At 38.1% G+C, this 21,030-nt stretch overlaps 1 protein-coding gene across 9 annotated transcripts in view; it reads right to left on the bottom strand.

Moving 5' to 3' along the window:
* LOC137863315 (high affinity cAMP-specific and IBMX-insensitive 3',5'-cyclic phosphodiesterase 8A-like) overlaps window positions 1-21,030 on the bottom strand; it is a 175,041-nt gene that overhangs the window by 31,602 nt on the left and 122,409 nt on the right. For all 9 annotated transcript variants that reach the window (XM_068696363.1, XM_068696362.1, XM_068696364.1 and 6 more), the window contains 11 exons: window positions 17,572-17,628; window positions 15,218-15,408; window positions 14,200-14,256; window positions 11,772-11,829; window positions 10,195-10,283; window positions 9,887-9,965; window positions 8,185-8,322; window positions 2,622-2,710; window positions 1,343-1,394; window positions 1,200-1,242; window positions 93-170 (listed from right to left, as the gene is read on the bottom strand). In XM_068696363.1, coding sequence (XP_068552464.1) covers window positions 93-170; window positions 1,200-1,242; window positions 1,343-1,394; window positions 2,622-2,710; window positions 8,185-8,322; window positions 9,887-9,965; window positions 10,195-10,283; window positions 11,772-11,829; window positions 14,200-14,256; window positions 15,218-15,408; window positions 17,572-17,628 — 931 coding nt within the window. The remainder of the gene's footprint in view (window positions 1-92; window positions 171-1,199; window positions 1,243-1,342; window positions 1,395-2,621; window positions 2,711-8,184; window positions 8,323-9,886; window positions 9,966-10,194; window positions 10,284-11,771; window positions 11,830-14,199; window positions 14,257-15,217; window positions 15,409-17,571; window positions 17,629-21,030) is intronic.

The following is a 21,030-nucleotide window of genomic DNA, read 5'->3' on the forward strand; positions in this document are numbered from 1 at the left end:
ATATACTTATCTGTATTTGTATGTCTATTCGTGCATGCACATAAAAAATTGAATATATGTAGAAATAAAAAAAATCTGCTTGTTTAACGTACCATCACTCCCTCTTGATGTTGTAGATCTGACATCTAGTGATCCTTTCCTCCTGTCTTTGTGTCTGGAAGTCTGAATATCTGTAGAGAAAATTATATGAGGACATAAGCTCTGCCTAAGATGTATGATAAAGGAACCTTGATGTATGATAAAACTCAGAGAAAGCCTCACAGCAGCTGAGTGATATTTAGCAGAATGCTCCAACGGATGAAGGACAATGAAAACTCATTTTTAAACTCTTGCCCAATTACATTGTCATTGTCCCAGTCATGCATTCTGACAAGACATGACAAAATGTTTTTGCAGAATGTATCTACCAGAGGGAAAAGTTCCTCTCTTGACACAATGTAAGTGTACTTGTGAATACAACTTATGCAACACACCCGACGAGTTCACTCAAGTGATAACTGCCAAAAGAATTGTCCCAAAGTACAATACACACTAGTAAACTAGGCAATGCATTCCAGATCCCTGACAGACTCCAACAGATACAACCTGTCCTACCAAACACTACAATTAAGAAGTACTCATGGCACAGATGCGAAAGATGTCGTAACTGCAGTGTTGATACGTGGGATGAGGATGAACAGTAGTGGTGGTGATACTTATTTCCTTCCCGATGGAAATACTCCACAGGACAGTTAAAAGCAATCCAAGCAGACATGCTGCAAGCTATAGACCAACTATAGCAACATGCTGACTAGACAGCAACTTTGCTATCTTTAATTTTGCCACAGAGATCCACTACCTACAACTGAAACATGACACCAAATCCAGCAATACCACAACACCAACCCGGCCCCTCTTATTGCATTTTTGAGTTGCTTTATATCATTTCTGGGTTTATAGCATTTTGGGGTTGTTTTATAGCATTTCTAAGACCAATGTGGCAGGTAGAGAGAGTTTGTATTTATTTTGCTGCCTTTTGAGATGGATTCCCAGTTTATTGCTAGCTAAATAGTACTGTTCAGACTGTCCTTAGCTAAATAATACTGCTCGGACTTGGACTACCCTGTGCAGCTGTGGTTTTCAGTCATATTCTAGCAACTGGCTTCTTTCTTTCCCCAGGTACATTTTCCACTTATTATGACAGAAGAGATGTGTCATACCTGTCTGAGATTCAGCCTGAACACGTTCACATGTCTTCTCCGCCTACAAATCAGTATGAGAAATCCAGTTAGTCAGAACTTTTCCATTATTTTGTAGTATTTAGGGCTCAAACTAAAGCAAGCGTATCACCATTTTCACTTACCTTATTGTTGTCATTGCACAGTCTACTAATTGACACATAGTGTCTAATCTTTCTGCAGGCAAAAAACAGCGTGTTAATTCCCATCCAAACCTCAGCTCTAATTCAGTGCTGATACACAAAATGGGTAATAGCAACAAATTAATGTAAGACAAATCCTGTTCTGGCAGGAAGGCTAGGTATGGAAAAAAGACCAAAACCAACCCACAGTTCTGCTGCAGGTGACAGGGAATACAAAATGGAAACATCCTTTGCAAAGATTTTTCCTTCCTCTTTCTCCATGCCCCCCCTAGCTTCTTTCAGGCAACTGTAGGATGCTTCAGGTATGATATAACTGAAAAAATATCCAACACTGCAGTCCAACAACTGAAAGCTTCTATAGGATTTAGGGACAGGGCAATCAATCTGAAAACTAAATTTTTTTTTTAACAGGAAACTTTCTAAGCCAGTTTCAAATGAGCTTAGATTTCTCCTTAAGTAACAATGTACACAGAATATATTAGTTTTACAAGTTTGGCATAATAAGCTGGAAATATCTTCACGCTATTGATGTAGACTAGAGAACATGAATTACTTCCAAGGGATGAAATCAACCTAAAACACTTTTCTTTTTTCTTTTAAAGGAAGTAACTGCATGAAGAAGCTGCATGTGGCCTCTCCTTCACATTGACACAACTTCCTAAAGAAGTGTCTCAGCCAAGTCTGGAGATAATGCACAGTGCTTTTAATTAATGTCTGTGTTGCCTTAAAGGGATTTTTATACTGCTACTGCATGTGATTTGATCCACTTTCTTTCCCAATATCATACAGATGTACTCATCACAAACGTACCAACAACTAACATATACCTGCATGCTCCAAAATGCTTTACCTGGGGACCAAGACATGCTTGAATTTGGACCAGGATCAAAGCACCCAGTAACCTCATCACAGAAAGACACCTGACAACGGCCATGAGTACGTGAGGGACATGCTACAGGTGAACAGTAGAACAGGATGTAGGTTCTGGTGCTCCCCACACAATACACAGAAAGAGTCACAAGTGAGCACATCTGGATCTCTGGCTCCTTTCTAGGGAGAATTGGGAGAATTTCACATTTCTTGTACACAACATGGAAAGGTGATTTTAACCCAAGGAATTAAATACAGAGGTCTGATGCTCCCTTCTTTGCATAAGTTTCCTTCATACTGGGATAGATATTCCAACGCCTGCTGACAGTAACTGAATTCTGAACTGAACCTTGATTCACACCTAAATCATGGCTTTAGCATTCATACTTACCCTCCCTGTCCGACAACAGGTAATATCTTCACATTTTGCTGTATGCTATCTCCGTTTTTCTTTTTCGCATAGTACATTCCTTGCCATTCCTGAAAAAGGAATTCAAGCAAAAGGAAGTTCAAGATGCAATCATCAAACCAAATATGTTCTTCTACATATTCTCCTTCATTTGGCAACTTGGAGAAGTGAGATAAAACAGGAAGAGAAGCTATAGCTTCATACCTTTTTCCACTGAAAACTGTTGTGAAGTACAAAACCTAAGGGTTCACCCACAAAGGCAAAGAATATATCAGAGAAATGTGTGACAATAAGAAGCAATTTGATGAAGATGATGTTGGTTCAGATGTTATTTCAATCCGATCTGAAGTTACTACAGAATTCCTCAGAAATGCCTTCCTGATACCCTGGCATTTTATTTATAAAATTAAGCAATTTAAGTTCCAAACAATCCTTGCATACAGCATAATTTAACTCCTTTTTTCAAACAGTAGCAGAAAATCTGAGCATACTTCGTTACTCTTACATATGGTGATCATCCTTCTAAGTCTAACAAACACACCAACACGTGGAAGGGCACTGGATTTTGATCTCTGGCATTTTAACAGGTGGCATTTCTAAGTCTGAAGACATACACACCATTTTTTTTCTGAAATCCCAGAGCATGTTGGGGTCACCTTTACCAAGAAGACTGATGGTCTAGCAGAGAAGTCACATCACTCGTTAACATGAGATATATCTATAACTTAGAGTGCTTCGGTACCCTAATGTGTTTACTTTCCACACTGTCTGTTCAGTCTCAAACCACGTCAGAGATTTATCCTGTGGTGTTTTTTTTTTTTCTTTTTTTAAGCAAAAGAGAGCTTAGAACAGCTACTGGATTCTGCCTTCCATCTGCTGACCTCCCCTCTAAAAGCTCTTTGGTCTCAGGATAACACTGAAGTAGAAAATTTTTGCAGTATCAGATTGTCACTGACAGTATCATTGTTTTGTTTTGTTTTGTTTTGTTGGGGGGATAAAACTCATAAATGGAAAAAGAAAAAAGAGGTGGAAAGGAATTTTTCATTTTGCTGTAAGAAGTCATTTTTCCTCTGTAAATGAGAATTTTCTTTCTAGTGCAGAATGTAAATTTTTCCAAATCCTCATCTTTTCTTTCAAATGAGGCTCAGAAAGTGACCTTTCTCCCTTGTTCAAGGCATGCTTTTAAGTGAAATATTGTTATAACAATCACTTCTGTTATTTGAAGATTATAAAGCCAGAAGGCACCATCATGGTCCACCACCCAGCCCCGAACAAGCCGCCAGCAGCAGAGCCCACACCGCGCTGTGAAGCAGCAGAGCTCCCATGCCCACACACAGGTGGAGCTGAAGGCAGCTCCAACAAACCCATCTCCTCCTTACCTCTGTCATTCCCTCCAAATGCCCTCAAGACATCACACTGCTGCTTCTCAAACTGTGCTACAAATGCCACAGCAAAGATATGCAATCCAGCACCGACTGACCTCCCCAGGCCTCCCCTCACATGTGGTGCGCAGACAAGAATTGCCCCTCACAGGGCTATTTAGGACATTTCAGGGAAAACAAGTTTGTGAAGCCTGGGTCTCCTCTGCTCATTTCTGGCAACAAACACAGCAATCTGAAACCTTCCAGCTGTGCCAGTTTCTTGTAACCTGGCCACTGACAAGGCTTACAGTCTTCCCTATGCATTTCCATCCCTTGAGTAGTTGCTGTTGTTGTGTGTTTTTTTTTTTTTAAAAGCTGCAGATTTTGATCTGGGCATCTACTAAATACCAAATGATTAATAATTAATGAATCCCATAATGCATATTCACTTAATGCAAACTACCCATGCCAGTTGCTGTCCCTCAGTTGAGCTCAACAGGCTTTAGTTCAGATCTTACCCATGTATGTGAAAATACTTTCATGAGGCACCTGATACATACTTATTTACGCTGGACTGACAGATCTCACAATCGAGCAGGCCAGAGCCCAGGTACAGAGAGAAGAGTTTTGCATCTATGCTAATTGAGCCAACAAATAAAGACTCCTGCCTGCAGAGAGCTGCATGATGACAGGCTGTGCAGAAGAAAATATGAAAGGCTTTTCCAAGGAGCTGTCAGAGAAAAGCACTGTGAATAACAAATTAGGAAGCAGACATAATATCTTCTCCTGTGAGCTGCATGAGGAATACAAATGAAGATAAATCAAACATCACAAAATTCCACGCTCTCATAATTACAAGCATGCATATCAATAGCTTCTTGACAACCAGGATGAGGCAGAGATGAACGATCGATCTCTAACCCAGGTAATAAAGCCAGAATATGCACAAAGTCATAAGGGACAGATTGGATAATTCTCGCACTGGAAGTGCATGCTTTTCAAAATAGGTTCGAGTTATTCACCAATGTGCTCTTCATAGTCAACAGATAGATTTTTCAACTTGTGAATGTCTAAAACCTGTGAAACTGTGGCAGGGAATGTGAGAGGGAAAAGGTCAGCAGAATTCCAAAAAATAGGAGGCCCAAGCCAAGCTCCTGCTGGTATGTAAAGTTCTCACAGGGATGTTACTTAAACATATTTTAAGAACACCATATGCTCTCACAGAGCCTCTGTCAGCAATCCAACAGAGAGGAGCTGCTTCACAAGACGTGCTGTCAGTCAAGTCATTTTATGGCTATGGTACTGCCACACAAATACAGTCATCAGTCATTTCTGCACAGCCTGTCAGGCTAGGCTCAAATGCAAAGTGAAAACCATACATAGTAAGAAAACAACAGTTTCACCCTTTATACAGTACTCTAAAAATCAATGCTGTGATTTAAGACTTCATTCAGAAGGCCCTCATGCGCATCTATCCACCAAAATAATTCATTCATTCATAACAAGTAATTCCCTAATTCAGCTTTCCATTTCAGTTTGGGGTTTCTCACACTAGACAGCAATGTTCAGCAAGCTCCTTGTCGAAAACAGAACAAACTAAATTAAACACAAGGTGTCATAAAAACAATTGCACAGAGCATAACTCTGAGTTAGGAAGGAATTGCCACAGACCTTTTTCACAGAGCTTGACGACTCCCCCACTCCTCCTGTAAAGACAGCTATCTTGCACATCATTCCCAAGGAGTGAGAGGAATTGCATGCCATGTCTGATTTACTGACAGCTATCTACCTCACTTTAGAAAAAGTGAAACTGAGTTAAAGATCTTTGTGTCAAACTGCAGAGATCAGAGGAAGAGAGAACTCTAGTCAGAAACAGACCTGCACATTTCATCTTAATGGATGTATTTTGAATCATAAAAGGATGAAAAAGAACAACTTTTTTTTTTAACTCAAGTATGGATATGTGAAAATGCCTTTCAATAACATTGGCTTCTTGCAAATTATAGCCAGTTATAGTAACAAAAAATGAACTTCCACTTTTTCTTTTTTTTTTTTTTTTTCTCACTAAGGGAGACAACATCCTGACCCACAAATCCCTATGCATCGTGCAATTAGCAATTTGTGTATAATGTCTCTCAGCTCTTGTTTGGATACACTGAACTTGCTCACAGCATGATGTTTGTCAGCACAAGAAGGGAAATGCTGCAAGAGTTCATCTTCCAAATTCCATGTAAAGACTAAATGTAGATTTTCTACAGCTTAGTTTTTCTAAGGATCAGCACTTCTTACTTTCTATTATTTATGTTACAGTACCATGTTTAATCAAAAACAAGCAAAAAAAAGTTGAGATGAGAATATCACAGGACACAGCTGGCTTTATTAGTATGCTGTGACCTATGGTAACCAATATATAGTTTATTGTAACCAGAAGCAGACTTAAATTTAGGATACAAAGTAATCACAAGCCTGAAAACAACACACAGACCAAATCAGAACAATCCAGACAAAATTTAGGCATTGCTGAAAATGCTGTAACACCTTGTCACAAATCATGTCAAACTAAAGCACCTTCAAAGGACTGCAGTATTTCAAAAGTTGTTCCGCCCAGTCAAGCTCTACTTCCAAGTACTTCCTGTAATAATTTGATTTGTAATACATTTTTCTATTAATATGTAGATGTGAGGCTACATAAATTGCATACTACAAAACGTTCCAAAGGGAAATACAAAAACATGCAAACAGAACATATCCACTTAAAACAGTTTAAGCTGTTCCAGACAGACAGGTTTTAATAAGTAGTATTTCATTAGCCATCACAGTTGGAAATCCTAGAGTCAAGAGTGAAATATGTTGCAAGGAAAGAGATAGACCAGGGTTAGATTTCTATCATTCATAGAATGAAATATGTTTCCATTATTTAAGACATTTTTATCAGCACACTAAAATATTAAGAATTTAATCACTTCATATCTTGAGAATTGATGTTGTGGTTTTAAAGCCTGACATATCTAATGTGTTTGAATTATAACTTAATAATATATACTTCCTCATTACATCAGTTTTGTATTACAAGCATTTACTGAAATAATTCTGGTCAGGCAACACAGGTACAAAGTACCAAAATCCAAGCTACTGTCTATTGCTTGGATTTCTCCCAAAAGACCAATACACACAGAAATGAGTTACACATTCTAGTTGAGATGTACATTCAATCTGCATCCAGAGCACAGGTTTTGATAACGAATGCTTGCGTTAAGTACACAGTATGACTCATCACAACTTTGCATTGGTGCTTTTGCATCACTGCCTGGATACACGAGTGCCATGATTCATTTTAGCATCTCCCTGCGCTGTGTCAATAGCAAGGTGCTTCCCAGCACCCAGTCAGCATGACCCAATTAGTTATCCTGACTCAGGTCTGAGCGTGGACCATGATGCATCTACAAACACACCAGTTCCCCAGTCTTTCTGTTACCTCCACGGTCCCTACAGAAGACATGTTCAATGACACCAGAAGCATTTAGAGCTCATTGTCAAAACAGATGAAAGCTCCTAGATGCTCCTCACACTGTCACAACAGTCCCAAGGGAACATTGTGGAGCTACCAGGCAAATGGCGAAGCCTCTCTCTAGTGACCTCCCTTGAAGCCAGCTGCACTTTCTCACGTACTTTCTTGGTGCAACAAACATTTCTAATTGAAATCTATTAGACAGCTCCCATGTCATAAGGGGATAAAAAGTATTGGCAGTCGACACCACCTATCATTATCAAGTGATATTGAAAATGTCTTTTCTGATACTTTCACATTCTGAAGTTGCAGATCAGCTTCCACATTTCATGTTAAAAAACCTAGACATGATTCTTTTCTCATTTGCATCTTTCTGGATAACATGTGGTTTTAGCCCAATTTTCTTTGGTATGCCTACATCTTTTGCTATATGCAGCATATATTATAAATAAACACAGCAAGTCAATAATTTTCATAAAACATGTAGCTCTTCCAAACAATTAAAGAAAAAGAAGCCCTTATAAATGAGCATTTTTCACTTCCTTGTCTTGCTTGAGTAATCAAGCTGCAAATGCTATATTGGGCTATGAAGATACAGGTTATGTCATGTGTCATCCCTGGACAACAGTAACTTTTACAAATAGCAAGTGAGAAGCAACACAATGTTATTACTCACCTTTCCTATCTTTATGCAGGAATTAATAGTATCTAGGAAATCGGCTTTTTTTTCATTTATAGGCACTTCTGTTAATTCCTTTCCTATTAATTCACCTATTTGATAGCCCATCACTGTTTCAAATGCAGGATTGACGTACTGTGAAATAAAAACAAACCAACATTCAACAGAATACTTAAAACACAATAGAATCCCTTTTTGTCTATTTGCTACACTTAGGTGTCGCTTTCCTAGCCTGAAATAAATCTCGGTATGCATTGTTCCTGAAAGATATATCTGAATGATTTTTATTTGTGGAGAAAAACATGAATGTCCATACTAGAACAGTCATGCAGAGTGTGTACATGTGAGCAGAGGGAAAATATGGAACCAGCTGAGTATTATACACCCATTGTTTTGACAGACAACATAAAACCCTGAAAAATTAGCTTTTTCAGTTCTCAAACCTAAAAAACTCAAACCTACTTCAGCATTCTTAAAATTCACAAATTAGATGGTGGGATACCATAGAAACATTAAACTTATCCATTGACAAATTCTTCGCCTTCTTGTGTGCAAGAGCCAACCACCATCACTCCCCTGCCCAGGCAAAGCTCAGCCAAACTGACTGGAAGAAGTGCAGTCTGAGAAAGCAACTTTCCCTCTCAGCTGAATGCTGCATTTCACTGTTGTTTTCTGGCCCTTGCTCAATAAAACTCAGAACTGATATCTATATAGCCCACACCTTCATGACTCTCACTAGCTGAGCTGCAGACACAGGTCCCGTAATAACAGGATCTGAACACCTCACAGCGTTCAATGTTTTGATGTGACAGATATAGAAAGGGTGCTACTGGATGCCCTCTGCTCCTCGCATTTCTCCTCTAGCCTATTATGGAAGAAAGCCCTGCCTGCTGGAGCTCCAGAACTCTTGCACATGTCAGTTCTTTTATATTCTGTCTATAAAGTGACAAAATTTGGTCTGAAAAAGCGTATTTCCAAACAACTTAAGGATATGTTCTGTTTTCTTTGTAAAAGGGATGTAGAAAACACATCCTTCAGTAAAATTGCCATTGTTGAGATTTGGGTCAAGAGGGTAGGTACAATTTATATGCGCACTGTAACTCCCAGAGGCTTGGACTCAAGCTCTTTACTGCTAATAAAACCACTCCTCACAGCTGTCATAGTGGAACTAACTCCCTTATAAAGATGATGTTTCTCAGGACTGCAGACCTAAGCACAAACTCTTCCACTTTTAAGCAATGATTACATTCAAAAACAGTTGGTCCAAGAATCCTGACTCAACAAACAGCATCAGATCTATGAAAATAAATAAATAAAACAAAACTTGTTTTCTACCTTTATTTAAATAGTTAAACAATTTGGTCTGCTTTTCAAAAGCATCAGATTAACATACAATATTTTTGGGGAAAGAATGTATGCAAGTTAGCAGCTGCATTCATTCATGATATATATATAAAAAAAACAGCAAACTCTTATTTTTTCAGAAACAACCGTCCCTTAAAATTTACTTGATTTATGCAAGATATTTTAAATGGAGAAAATTCTATTCTACAGCTAAACTCACTCCAACCTGATTAGAACCATTAAGTGAGGTTGGATTCTTGCACCATAAAAAAGAATAAATAGAAACATGAATGAAATAAAATACCATCAGCCCGCAGAGCAATTTTCTGTACTTATAAAAATAACTGGAACAAACCTGTATTACATGGTCTTCACTTGTGATCTCAATGGCTTCTTGACTTTTCTCTAATGCTGTGAATAATGAATTACAAGCCCTAGAGACAAAAAAATGACATCTGATTAGCTTTAATCCTCATAATTCTTACTGCATATGCTAATAAACTATTATAATTCCATACTAAATAAAGTTGTACTTTAAGGATTAACATATTTTCTTTAGCTAACTGACATTCTATAATTATCTACAGTTCAGTAAAATGAATGCTCTTGTAAGGATATGGCTGAACTGGAAATTTTTGCTGATGACGTTTTTGGTAAAATTACCTTAGTTTGAATTGTGCCCGCACCTCTCCAAATTCCAGCTGAATTAACTCATTGTAACAGGCCATTATATTGGAATTTTCTACATATCTCTGCAAATAAAATGTTAGAAATATTTCATTAGTCACATTTCTGTACTCAAGGGTATAAGGCTCTGTTTTCTTTTGCTTGATAGAGGATTAAAAAGGTGTAGAGATATGCCAAAAAATGAACATGTTGTAATGTAAGCAACTTTATAAGATTATTTTCTGGAACTAGTAAAATTTTTCAGGTTACTGCATTTTGAAAAGGTGACAGAACCTCACAGCAATGAGGTTCTGCCAAGCTGTTTATTCTGTGTAACTGTCAGCAGGACCAAAATATAAGATAATATACTTTTAATGAATTTATAAGCTTTCATGTTATTTATTTAAAACAACAATCAAAAATAACATTGTGTCTCTGGTCAACAAAATTTAAGATTATTATGAGCTTCAAATTACTAATATTCCAATATACAGTATACATATAGGAAAGCAAAACTTCCCCAAAATGTACCTGCTACTGGACACGATTATTCATTTGGGGCCCCATACAGCAATGACCCTAGCATCTTTGCTCTGATGCTTTTTTGAAACTTCTTATTTTTACCACATAGAAGCCTGAGTGTTAAATCTTTGCTCATGATAAACTTACATAGACATTGATTTGGGGAACGGGAGGACGGAGATTACCAAAGATAAGCCAGAACATCAATGCTAATAAACAAAACTTTGTGCTTTTCCATTAGACCAATCTCCAAGGCTCTGATCTATAAATAATTCAGAACCTGCGTTGAATTACTTCTGTGCCCACTGGAATGATTTTGTGCATACAAGTACAGTTGTTTTCAAGCTTTAGCACTTCCCGTATTAGGAAGTTTTTACTACAAATAAGTAAATGGGTCCAGGTGGACTGTGATGGGACAGGAAAAGATCCAGTGAGCATGCAACCAAAACACTGAATTACAGTGGTAAATCCTGCATATTTTTGTTCCATTGTCAGCTTAATGCAGTAAGGAATCCACTTAACTGACACACTAATAAGCACCTTTCCTGCTTAATTGGAATAGTTGCCAAGGAACAGATTCAATGTAATACTTTTCAGGTGCCTCCAAACAATAGATAATAGCACTTGACAGTGTCTGAAGCCTGTTTACAGATGTGAATTGGCATTTGATAGAAGAGATTTCCCACAGCACGTTCTGTTGTTCACTGCAAGCTGCTCTTTGGTCCTGCTAGAGTAATTAGTCAATTTTGCCAATGTCATCCATTAAAGCAGAGCATTGTATACTTATTTTGAAATAAGTGTATACTGAAGAAATTTCTCGGTAACACTTCTGGTATTCCTAAGAATGTCCACCCACCTTGTCAGCATTATTCTATCTCTACCAATGTACAGTAGTTCAGAATTGGAAAATATGTCAGAACGAGAAGCATGAATAAGATTTACAAGTTGGATTACTGACACAAACAATCATTGACAGCCACACTTCAGCATAGTTTCTTCCATGAGAGTTCTGGAATGTCAGAGCTATCTAGTGGATTATAAAACATACATACCCTTGTGAAGCCAGCAGAGATCAGGGGCAATATTGATGACTCTTCACGATCAGCATGCCTTTTAAAGAAGGATGATGAAGTCAGAGATCATTCTTGTAATCAACTGAAACCCCAATTTGACAAGGCATTGACATACCTGTACACTAAATGTCATATTAAAGGCTAGTACAGCTAGATTCTTACAGGTCATTACAAATATATTTTTTTTGTTTAGTACAAACTTATGTCTTTGGCACAGATAGACCAACATGTTATTTTCCTATTTTTTCCTATTTGTATGTAATGAGCTTCTTGCATCACAAAAAGTAATTTGCTAGACTGTTGGATTCTTTGTCGTTTATGCTGTCCTTAGTGAAAGATACACCTGAGTGTTTACATGGCCGAAGTTTTAAGAAATAACTTGTTATTTGTATATACCAAATATTAGGTGGACGACTCAAGATGCCTGAATGAGGATGGATTTTCTACTGTTGATTACCCAGCACCTGCTAATACGTTACTTCATGATGACATACTCCTAAAATGAGATACCTGAATCATTCTGGAAAACTTGGCTATACTAACTGTTAAAAGATGCTCAAACATATGTGAATGTATGAATGGAATCTGGAAGGAAGGTCATTATGCTAAATTTCTGTAAATGAGCAGATGGAAGCTGGTCAAGTTTAGCAGATGGCACAATAGCTTTTATTTATGTTTAAAATTTTGGATCTTATGGCACCTCATTTTTGTTTTCCATGCAGTTGTTTCCTGTGCACAATGTGAATGATGCCTAGTGAAGTACAGAAAAATTATCTCCATTCCTCATGCCAGCTATCTGGTAACGTTGCCTCCCAAAAGTACAGAGAAAGATTGCAGGCATATTGCAGGGAGAAAGAAAAAAAAAAAAAAGACACAACACCAACAACTGAACTGCAGGAAACTGAAGGAAGATAATCCTCAGAGAGAAGCCCTTCCATATGCTATTGACTAGATGTCAGCCTTTTCACAAATATGCTTCTTGCAGAATGGAAGAAAACGTGTGAAAGTTCTCACTCTGTGAAATCCTAAATGGCAACTACAGACAGCATGTGTTTAGCACACAGGAACTTGAAACAATCAACTTGGTCCCAGTGAAAGGCAAACTTACTTCCGAAGTTTCCACTAGACAGGGATACCAGACACAGGTGAAAAGTTTGAGAACTGAAGCTTATGAGATCTTGTCACTGCAGGGATCTATTATCTTGTCCCAACACACAATACAAAAATTTTCAAAAGACTAAATGAATTGCAGAGAAAAAAAAACTATTGAGCAACTCCCTAATTGTGAGTGAACAAGCCCACCTTCCAATCTAGCTTTCTGGCTTTTTTTAAAAGGATTTTCTGGCCCACAGAACCACAGGTGTCTTTCTCTCTGATGTACATGAAGAAGCTCTTGAGTTCGTTTGCTATTTCTCTCCTGCTCCTTTTCTTCTCTTTTCTTTTGTACTACTCTGATGACAGGCAATTCTGAATGCAGAAGCAACAGTTTTCATAGTCAAAAGACTTTCTCATATAAAAACAATGATGATTATATTCACAATTGAGTCCCTTGAAATGTTTAACTAGGGTCTTTTGTTCCCTAGAAATGGTGGTGGAAAAAAAGCATTAACAGAAAATTTCAACACCTCAGAATTGGATTTTGGAATAAAAGTTTTCTGAGAAATGGACAGTCTCAAAACTGTATTTGGAGGAAATTATCTAAAATTCATTTCAAGTTAAATATATTTTATTTCTGCTACTTCTACATTTGTAGTCTAAATAAACCCCACACTTGATATATAAGCAGTGTGTTCAAGAGGGAGGAGGAGGAAAAAAGCATATGCACTTCTTCATTGCAATGTCTTAGCAGCCTATTTTATTTGCAGAATTTCCATGGTCAGATGCTACTTGTCTCTGCTCAAATTGTTCTATACAATTTTTTTTTGTTAACTCAACAGATCTTCTGTTCGTGCTGTGATTAATCAGATTGAAGGACAGATCAAGAGAGGTTCAAAGTGCTATTCTTACTAATATCAAAACACAGATCTATGAGACAGTTCCACAGTTCTGCACATGGTGTTGCAGAGGTTGTTTGAATCATGCTCCTAAAACCTCCAGTTTTAAGGAGAGGAAAAAACAAACACCAAAACCAAGTGACACCTCTTTAGTAAAAATGAGAAATCAAAAATCCTGTCCCAAACCTGTGGCCAACAATGGTGAAAACTCTATATGATATAATTACATTGATATAATTACATTATCATTAGCAAAGTAAGAGGTTCTAATTCAGTTTTCAGTTTTAATTCTAAATTTAATTCTATTTCAGTTTTAATTCTTTTTTTTTTTTTTTTTTACTGTAGCATTTACATTTACAATGGTAAGATTCACATGTTATTGATCAGATTTATAAGTAAAGATGAGCATTTACCTTCGTACTACACCAATAATGACTGTATTTTCTGAGGGTTTAGTCGTTCTGATAGACCTTTAAATAAAAAGCAAGATCATTTAACATGTTTTAAAGTTCACATTTCAGAAACCATGACTGTACAGAACCTTCCTACAGTACTTTACTTAAAATATCTCACTAATTTAAGGATTATTTCACTCTACTCTGGGACAGAATGGTAAAAATGTAACAAGGCAAACAGTGCTGCTATATAGTCCATGACTGACAAAGATCTTACCTAATTACTTTATTTCAGCAAGGACAAAAGCCTTTGTCCCAGTGCCCTGAACCTACCACACTCACCCACGGTACACAATGTGACCCCATCACCCACACCCCACAAACGGTTATTTAGTCTAGACACATTCCCAAGGGGTATTTCACTGGAAAGTCATTGAAACAAGGCACCACTGCCTGTCAAACCTCTGTGGAGACACAGAAAGAAGCAAATCCTTTCCCCCTTTTTTTCATACTTTACAGCAGTTTGTGAAAGTATTTTTGGAGTCAGTGCGCAACTTTCCTCCTCAAAACAGATTTTCAGATGCTGTAGGTATGGAAACATGCACACAAAACATTGCCTACTTGCATCTGGAATTACTCAACAGCAAGTGACATTTCAAAAAATTCAGAATGCTAATGAAGTGAATGTATTCATTAAATTGCCTGTGGTGGCACGTGACCTTTGCAGTTAATTTGACGTGTGAACACGGAACCAGGTATTGGAAAAAAACACTTCATTATGGCAACAAATTCACATGCTGTGGCTCCATGCCAGATCAAGCTTCAGATGTCCTACCAAACAACTAAAAATGCTGCAGCCATCATAATTACAGCATTGAGGTAACATTAATTGATGCTGCTCATGAACATTTGTCCAAAACCAGCAACATTTCACAGATTTTATAAAAGCAAAAAACAAACTAACAAACAAAAAAAAACACTTTAATGATTTGTTCACTATATAGCTTTGCATTAATTAGACTGAAATGGAGCTTACCTGCATAATGCTTCTGCATCGAAGTATCTGGAATGTCTATGGTCAATAATGATGATTTCATGGTGTTTATCGAGAAAACATTCTAGCGCAGATTCAGGTGTCCTGGCAATATTACATCGAAATCCAGCTTTTTCACAAGCCCAACAGAACCCATTACTCTGGTTATCTTCTTTGGCAAACACTAAAAGTACCTGGTTCAAAGACAGATAGTGAATCACTACAAATAAATCTTATATATGCAGTATTCTGTGACTTTTGTCTGTTCTTAACAAGTTTTTTAAAGCTACTTCCAAGGCTTAATTCATTGTTTTTAACATAATTGCTTCCTACAGACTATTGTTTTTTATAATCGTCTGTATACAGAGTTTTTTCAAGTGGATAAAATATTCTGCCAAGCCATCTGTATCCACATGGGATGAAGTGGCACTCTCTTCATTAGCTACTGAGAGAGCTTAGGCAATCAGTTGAGACAAGATGCCTGTGTTTCAGGCAACGTACACAAAATAACAGTGAGTCTATATGTTTCTTCAGTGAAATTTCTACCACACATCCCTTTCATTACTTTTTTTTCTTGCCAGGATCATACTCCAGCAAAACACTTGGATTACTCACCAGAGCATGCTTCACCTCATGTGAATTAATATTTAATAGTGCTTCAGTGGCATGATGAAAACTGTGCTTTCCTTTTCATCTCAATCTAGTTTCCCAAAATACTGGAAGCAGCCCACTCTGTGGGCTTCTGGGAACTACAGACAGGCTGGTCAAGATGAACTCACACTGGATGGAAATACCTCTGAATATGAAGTACAACCCCATGCACTCCTATACAAAGCTTACCATGGGATTTATATCACCCAAGGAGATTACCATGGCTGAAATCCAGAAATGGAAGACGAGATCTATGATCTGCTATATCATAGCCTGTTGTGTAATTGCCAGTAACATTACTCTCTCTGAGTCTCTTTAAAATCAACACAATGCCCACATAATTCAAAGTATGAAAAGGCCCAATTCCTTCTGAGATGTGTTTCAAATTCTAGGATGGAATACACTACAAAAGATAAACATGAAGTCTACTAATGAAGACTCCCACTGATGTGATTGTGCTTTGCATCATGGTAATATTTTGTAGAGGAAAATTTATTTTGTCTGAAAGAATACAGACTGGCAAAAAAAAAAAAAAAAAAAAAAAAAAAGATCTATGTTAATGCTGCTTTTGTGGATGACTCAGTGTATGCAGCCTTTTGGGAAAAATGGATAAACCAAACCAGCATTTCGCCTACTATCTCAGGACACAAATCTTTCAGTAATTTAATCAAATTGCATTTAAATATATGCTTTGGTTAGACAATAATTTGGAGCATGTGCAACGCATACCACATCCCACTACCACTTATCTTCTGGGTGATTTTAGGAATTCCAGCACTGGTTACACTTTGGACCAGGTTGGTGGAATGTCTACCAGTAAATCTTAACGTTTCCATGTAGTGCATATTTTTGTAAGAATGAAGGACTTAGTACTCATTTACTTCAGATTCTTTTTATAGAAACCTACTTTGTTAACCTGTTTGCAAAAACATGTCATAGTTTGGGCTATATTTAGTTAAGTTAATTTATAACACACTTAGGATTGGAAGAATGGTTTTAAGCAATAGCACAGAGAAGTCAGCAGATCTTATTTGTATAGCCTGCTTGAAATAATGTGATGTTGTCTAACCTTTCATTACTGATTGAAGAACATTTTGGATTATTAATACTTCAGTATGCCTTGGGACATAGGAGAATTTTCAGAGGATGTTCAAAGGAGTCATGTATCTGCAAACCTCCTACCCATCCCAAACTAAATAAGGGGCATAGGACCTATATTAATAAAGAGATAGAAGGAGTATGAAGTAATGCCAGTCAACAGCAAAAAATAAAATAAAATAAAATAAAATAATGCTTTGCCAAGCTCTCTTTGTATCTGTTGTGATGATATTGCAAGTTTGGTTAACACTGGTAATAAACCTCAGCAGGGTGTTTAGTATTGTTCTGATGAGATTTTGATTAAGAAATGACTACCAATAAAATACAAAACATGGAACATCCTAAATTGATTACAAGCTAATTGATAGCAGAAAGAACTGTAGATAGCTCTATTTTTATGATTTAAGACATGTTTGGAGAAAAGAATTAGGCAGGAATTTTAGTATGCCACACAGAATGTTGTGATAAAAATCTGTTGGGTACACACGTATCACTTGATAAAAATGCTGTGAAGATCTTCACACCCAAAAAGCTCCAGTCACATGTTTTTTTAAGTTAACTCATGTGTATCTTAGAAATTAAGATTTCAGTTTCAACTGTTGTATTACCTGAAGTTGATCTTGATGAAGTCTCATAGGACCAAACTGCACATCTGTTACTGGCGCCTAGAAAAAATAAAAGGGAATCTTATTAACACATATGTACCTGTTACAGAATACATTTTTTATTTACCACTGTCACACAGATATATTGCAGTCATTATGTGGCTACTTCTTCTTGACTGTCTTGTTCTGCTTTTGTAAAGTTATATGCTCAGCTGTGTTAACACGGTTACAAATCAACAAACTACTCCCCAAGTCATTTTTAATTGTTATTTTAAACATAGTAATGGATGAGTCGTGTAAGTTTTGTAGACAGATTATATTTTTTTATCATCCGTATGACACCAGCTGTTCTGCAAAATACAGAAGTGTTTTAAAAACTGCCTTTAAAAAAAGTGTTAAAAAGCATCAAATATACAGGAGAAAAGCAGAAAAACATTAGTCTTAGAATTTCACATGTAACAGGTGCCCAAAAGTGATACAAAACAACATAAATTTAATTTCTCCACAGGTGCATGTTCTGCATTCCCTCCATCCTGCCCAGCCCACCCAGGGAAGGTGTCAGGATGCAGGTATTTGTACTTGATGTTGATGCATTCAACATGCCTTTGAAAAACCCTGTAAAAGCGCTGTTGCAGTATGCCCTTCTTTCTGCACACCAGTGATTTCCACATTAGATACTGCTCAAGTAATGCAGACTTAGGATGCAAGAACTGACCTGGGATCTTTCTCATGTGCCACTTCAAGTGATAGAGGTGAATGGCCACAAGTGCTTTTTATCACAGCAGTTCTCTGATACAAGCCATCGTTAGGTACCATCGGCTGGACTGCACGCTTGAACGTGAACAACTTTCCAAGGGGGTTGGGACAGACTTTGTAAAGCAGTTAAACGCAGAGAGGAAACTCTAATAGGCTTGTGTAGGTTGGATTCTTTGGGAATTCCTGCTAGGCAAATAACTGCACTTTTGTGTACTTCAGTAGCTTTTATCTCTTGTCTGAGAAATGAAAATTAGAAATCAGGAATAGCGGTGCTCCTGATTAAAAAAAGGAAAACAGCGTCCACCCAATGGCCCTTGGAGTTGCATAGACTCTTCAAAGATAACTGAAGTGAAAAAGCAGGAGAAAATTGCTGTTGGCAATATAAGAAATGGGAGACCTCTCCAGGTTTAGATGTACAAGGAAAAGATCTGTTGAGCACAAAGGTGTCATTTTTACATTTGTTCCTCTTCAAAGTGAAACCACAATTGAAGATCAGATTTATTGCTTTGCACTCTAGAATTTTTCCAATAAGTAATTCTGAAGAATCGTCACTACATGCCGCAGAAAAAAACTTTTTGAATTACACGCTCTATTATCTCCCTGACCTTACTGCTCCATTGCTCAGCCCTCAAATTTTCTTATCTGTGATTTTATTTATTTATCAACTTGGAAATCATCAGAGTAACACTAAAAGAGCAAGAAACACAAATCAGAGAAAAATGGCAACGTAACACCTGCAAAACAATCAAGGAATCAGTGTTTGCCTGTGTTATTTAAAAGGACCCCAAAAAGCTGACCTTAAAATGACATAGGGGGGCTTCATATTTACTCTCAGCCATTCTTAACCACACTGGCTTAGTTTAAATATTCTCTCTCTGGTCAGTTTTTCTAATTTTTAGACCCCAAATCTCTCCTCAGTTGGAAACAATCACAGTGCTTTATTCTCCCTTGTGGCCCATCATCCAATTATTGCAAATCTGTACCACAAAAAACAGAAAATACTTCTGCTGACAATGCACAGAGCAGGAGGGAATCCAGCTCTTTTCACCACAGCATTACTGGTTTTGCAGCACTGACAGCAGTAACGATTTGTTCTCAGTCAGTAATATCAGCAGGAATGTCTGAAGAATATAGAGGGAGCTATCTATTGAATAAGAGATGCCTTTTTACAGTCACTTCTCTGACCATAACCACACTCTAAATTAAATTTTGGAATATTTATTTTGTGCTCCCCAGCTGCCAGCAGAAAGCAGCAAGTGTTTTCAATTCCACCGAGAGCTGTAAGGTCCAGACCCAGAGCTGAATTTCACTGCAGTCCAGGGGTATTAAAACCCCATTTATCAGAGCAGGGCACCCTCACACTCTCAAGACCTAGTCCAAGGGTAACTGGAAGAGATGAGATAAACACAGCATTGCCAGTTCTTGCCTTTCTTGTTTCTTTTGAAGTGATTGTGACTGACTGTTCATCGATGCACTCAGAGGACGGGTGATGTGACCAAGTGCAGACCTGAGCATCGCCTGCTCCCACCGCAGCCCTGCACCGCTCAGCAGCACCGCACCCAAAGCGCTGAGTTTGCAGCAGGCACTGCCGTGCCCTGCTGGCACCCCCTGTGCAGCCTCGGACGTGTGCCCTGTGTCCATCCCTCTGCCTGCTTGTACAAACAGATGAGCTCCCTTAAGCAGCCACGTCGTGTGTAGCTGTGATTAGAGAAGTGCGCACACATGTGGGCAAATCCTGCTCAGACACAACACAAAACTAAGCCCCATGAAGCCACGCTGCAAGGTTTATTCTGCTGGGAATTCACAGAGCCTGGAAAACACTTCTACGCCAGCAACCTGCGGCCATTCCTACCCTGAAAATGTCCATGTATGCACCACTGGAGCTTAAGTTACAAGCACTGCCCAAGTGACAAACTGCCTTGTTACACGTTAACTTGCTGTCCTGAGTAGAAGAAAAACCCTGCTCTGCATCTCAGCTGGAAAATTTTGGTGAACTCCAGTTAATTCTTAATCCTGTTGAAATCTGTTCAAATACCTTGATTAATCATTTCAACTTTTTGTATGCTGCTGGTAGCGCTGAGAAGCACCATGCTGATTAAGTGCTGTGTCAAAAAATCAAGGCTTCAGTAAGGATTAGATGAAACTCAAATATTGGTGAGCAAAATGAGCTTTTTAAGTACAAGCTCATAACAAAAGCAAACCCAGCCAAAGCTCACACATATTGTAACAGCACAAACACGTCTTTATTCACTCACGCATTTTTACTACTTCTTCCTTGAACTTTCTTTCTTGAAAAAGAAAGACCTAAGTACATTTTCAGATTGGCAGACATGACTTATGCACATGACAGCCCCCCAGGCATGTACAAATCTGTAAACAAGTGCATGAGATGGCAGAGGTACAGCCAGTCATAGGTTCTTGGAACTGAGACTGAGCTGGGCTGCTCACAAAAGAGCCGCTGATGCAAACTTCACGAGCAACTACAGCAGATGTGAATGTGGCAGGAACTAAGTCCAGGCACTTCGGCACCCTGACTACCAGCGCAGGTCTTCTGAAAATCCTTCCCTGGCCAAACAACCTTAGAGGCCAGCCTGTAACTTGGAGCCAGGGACCAACTCAGAGGGTCATGCTACAGACTTTTGACGGCTCTCGGAGCACAGCCTGCTCTCTTTGCAGCTCCACCTTCAAACCTTCCCAAGGGCGCTG

The sequence above is a fragment of the Anas acuta genome, chromosome 12 (genome assembly GCF_963932015.1).
Source record: "Anas acuta chromosome 12, bAnaAcu1.1, whole genome shotgun sequence".
NCBI lineage: Eukaryota > Metazoa > Chordata > Aves > Anseriformes > Anatidae > Anas > Anas acuta.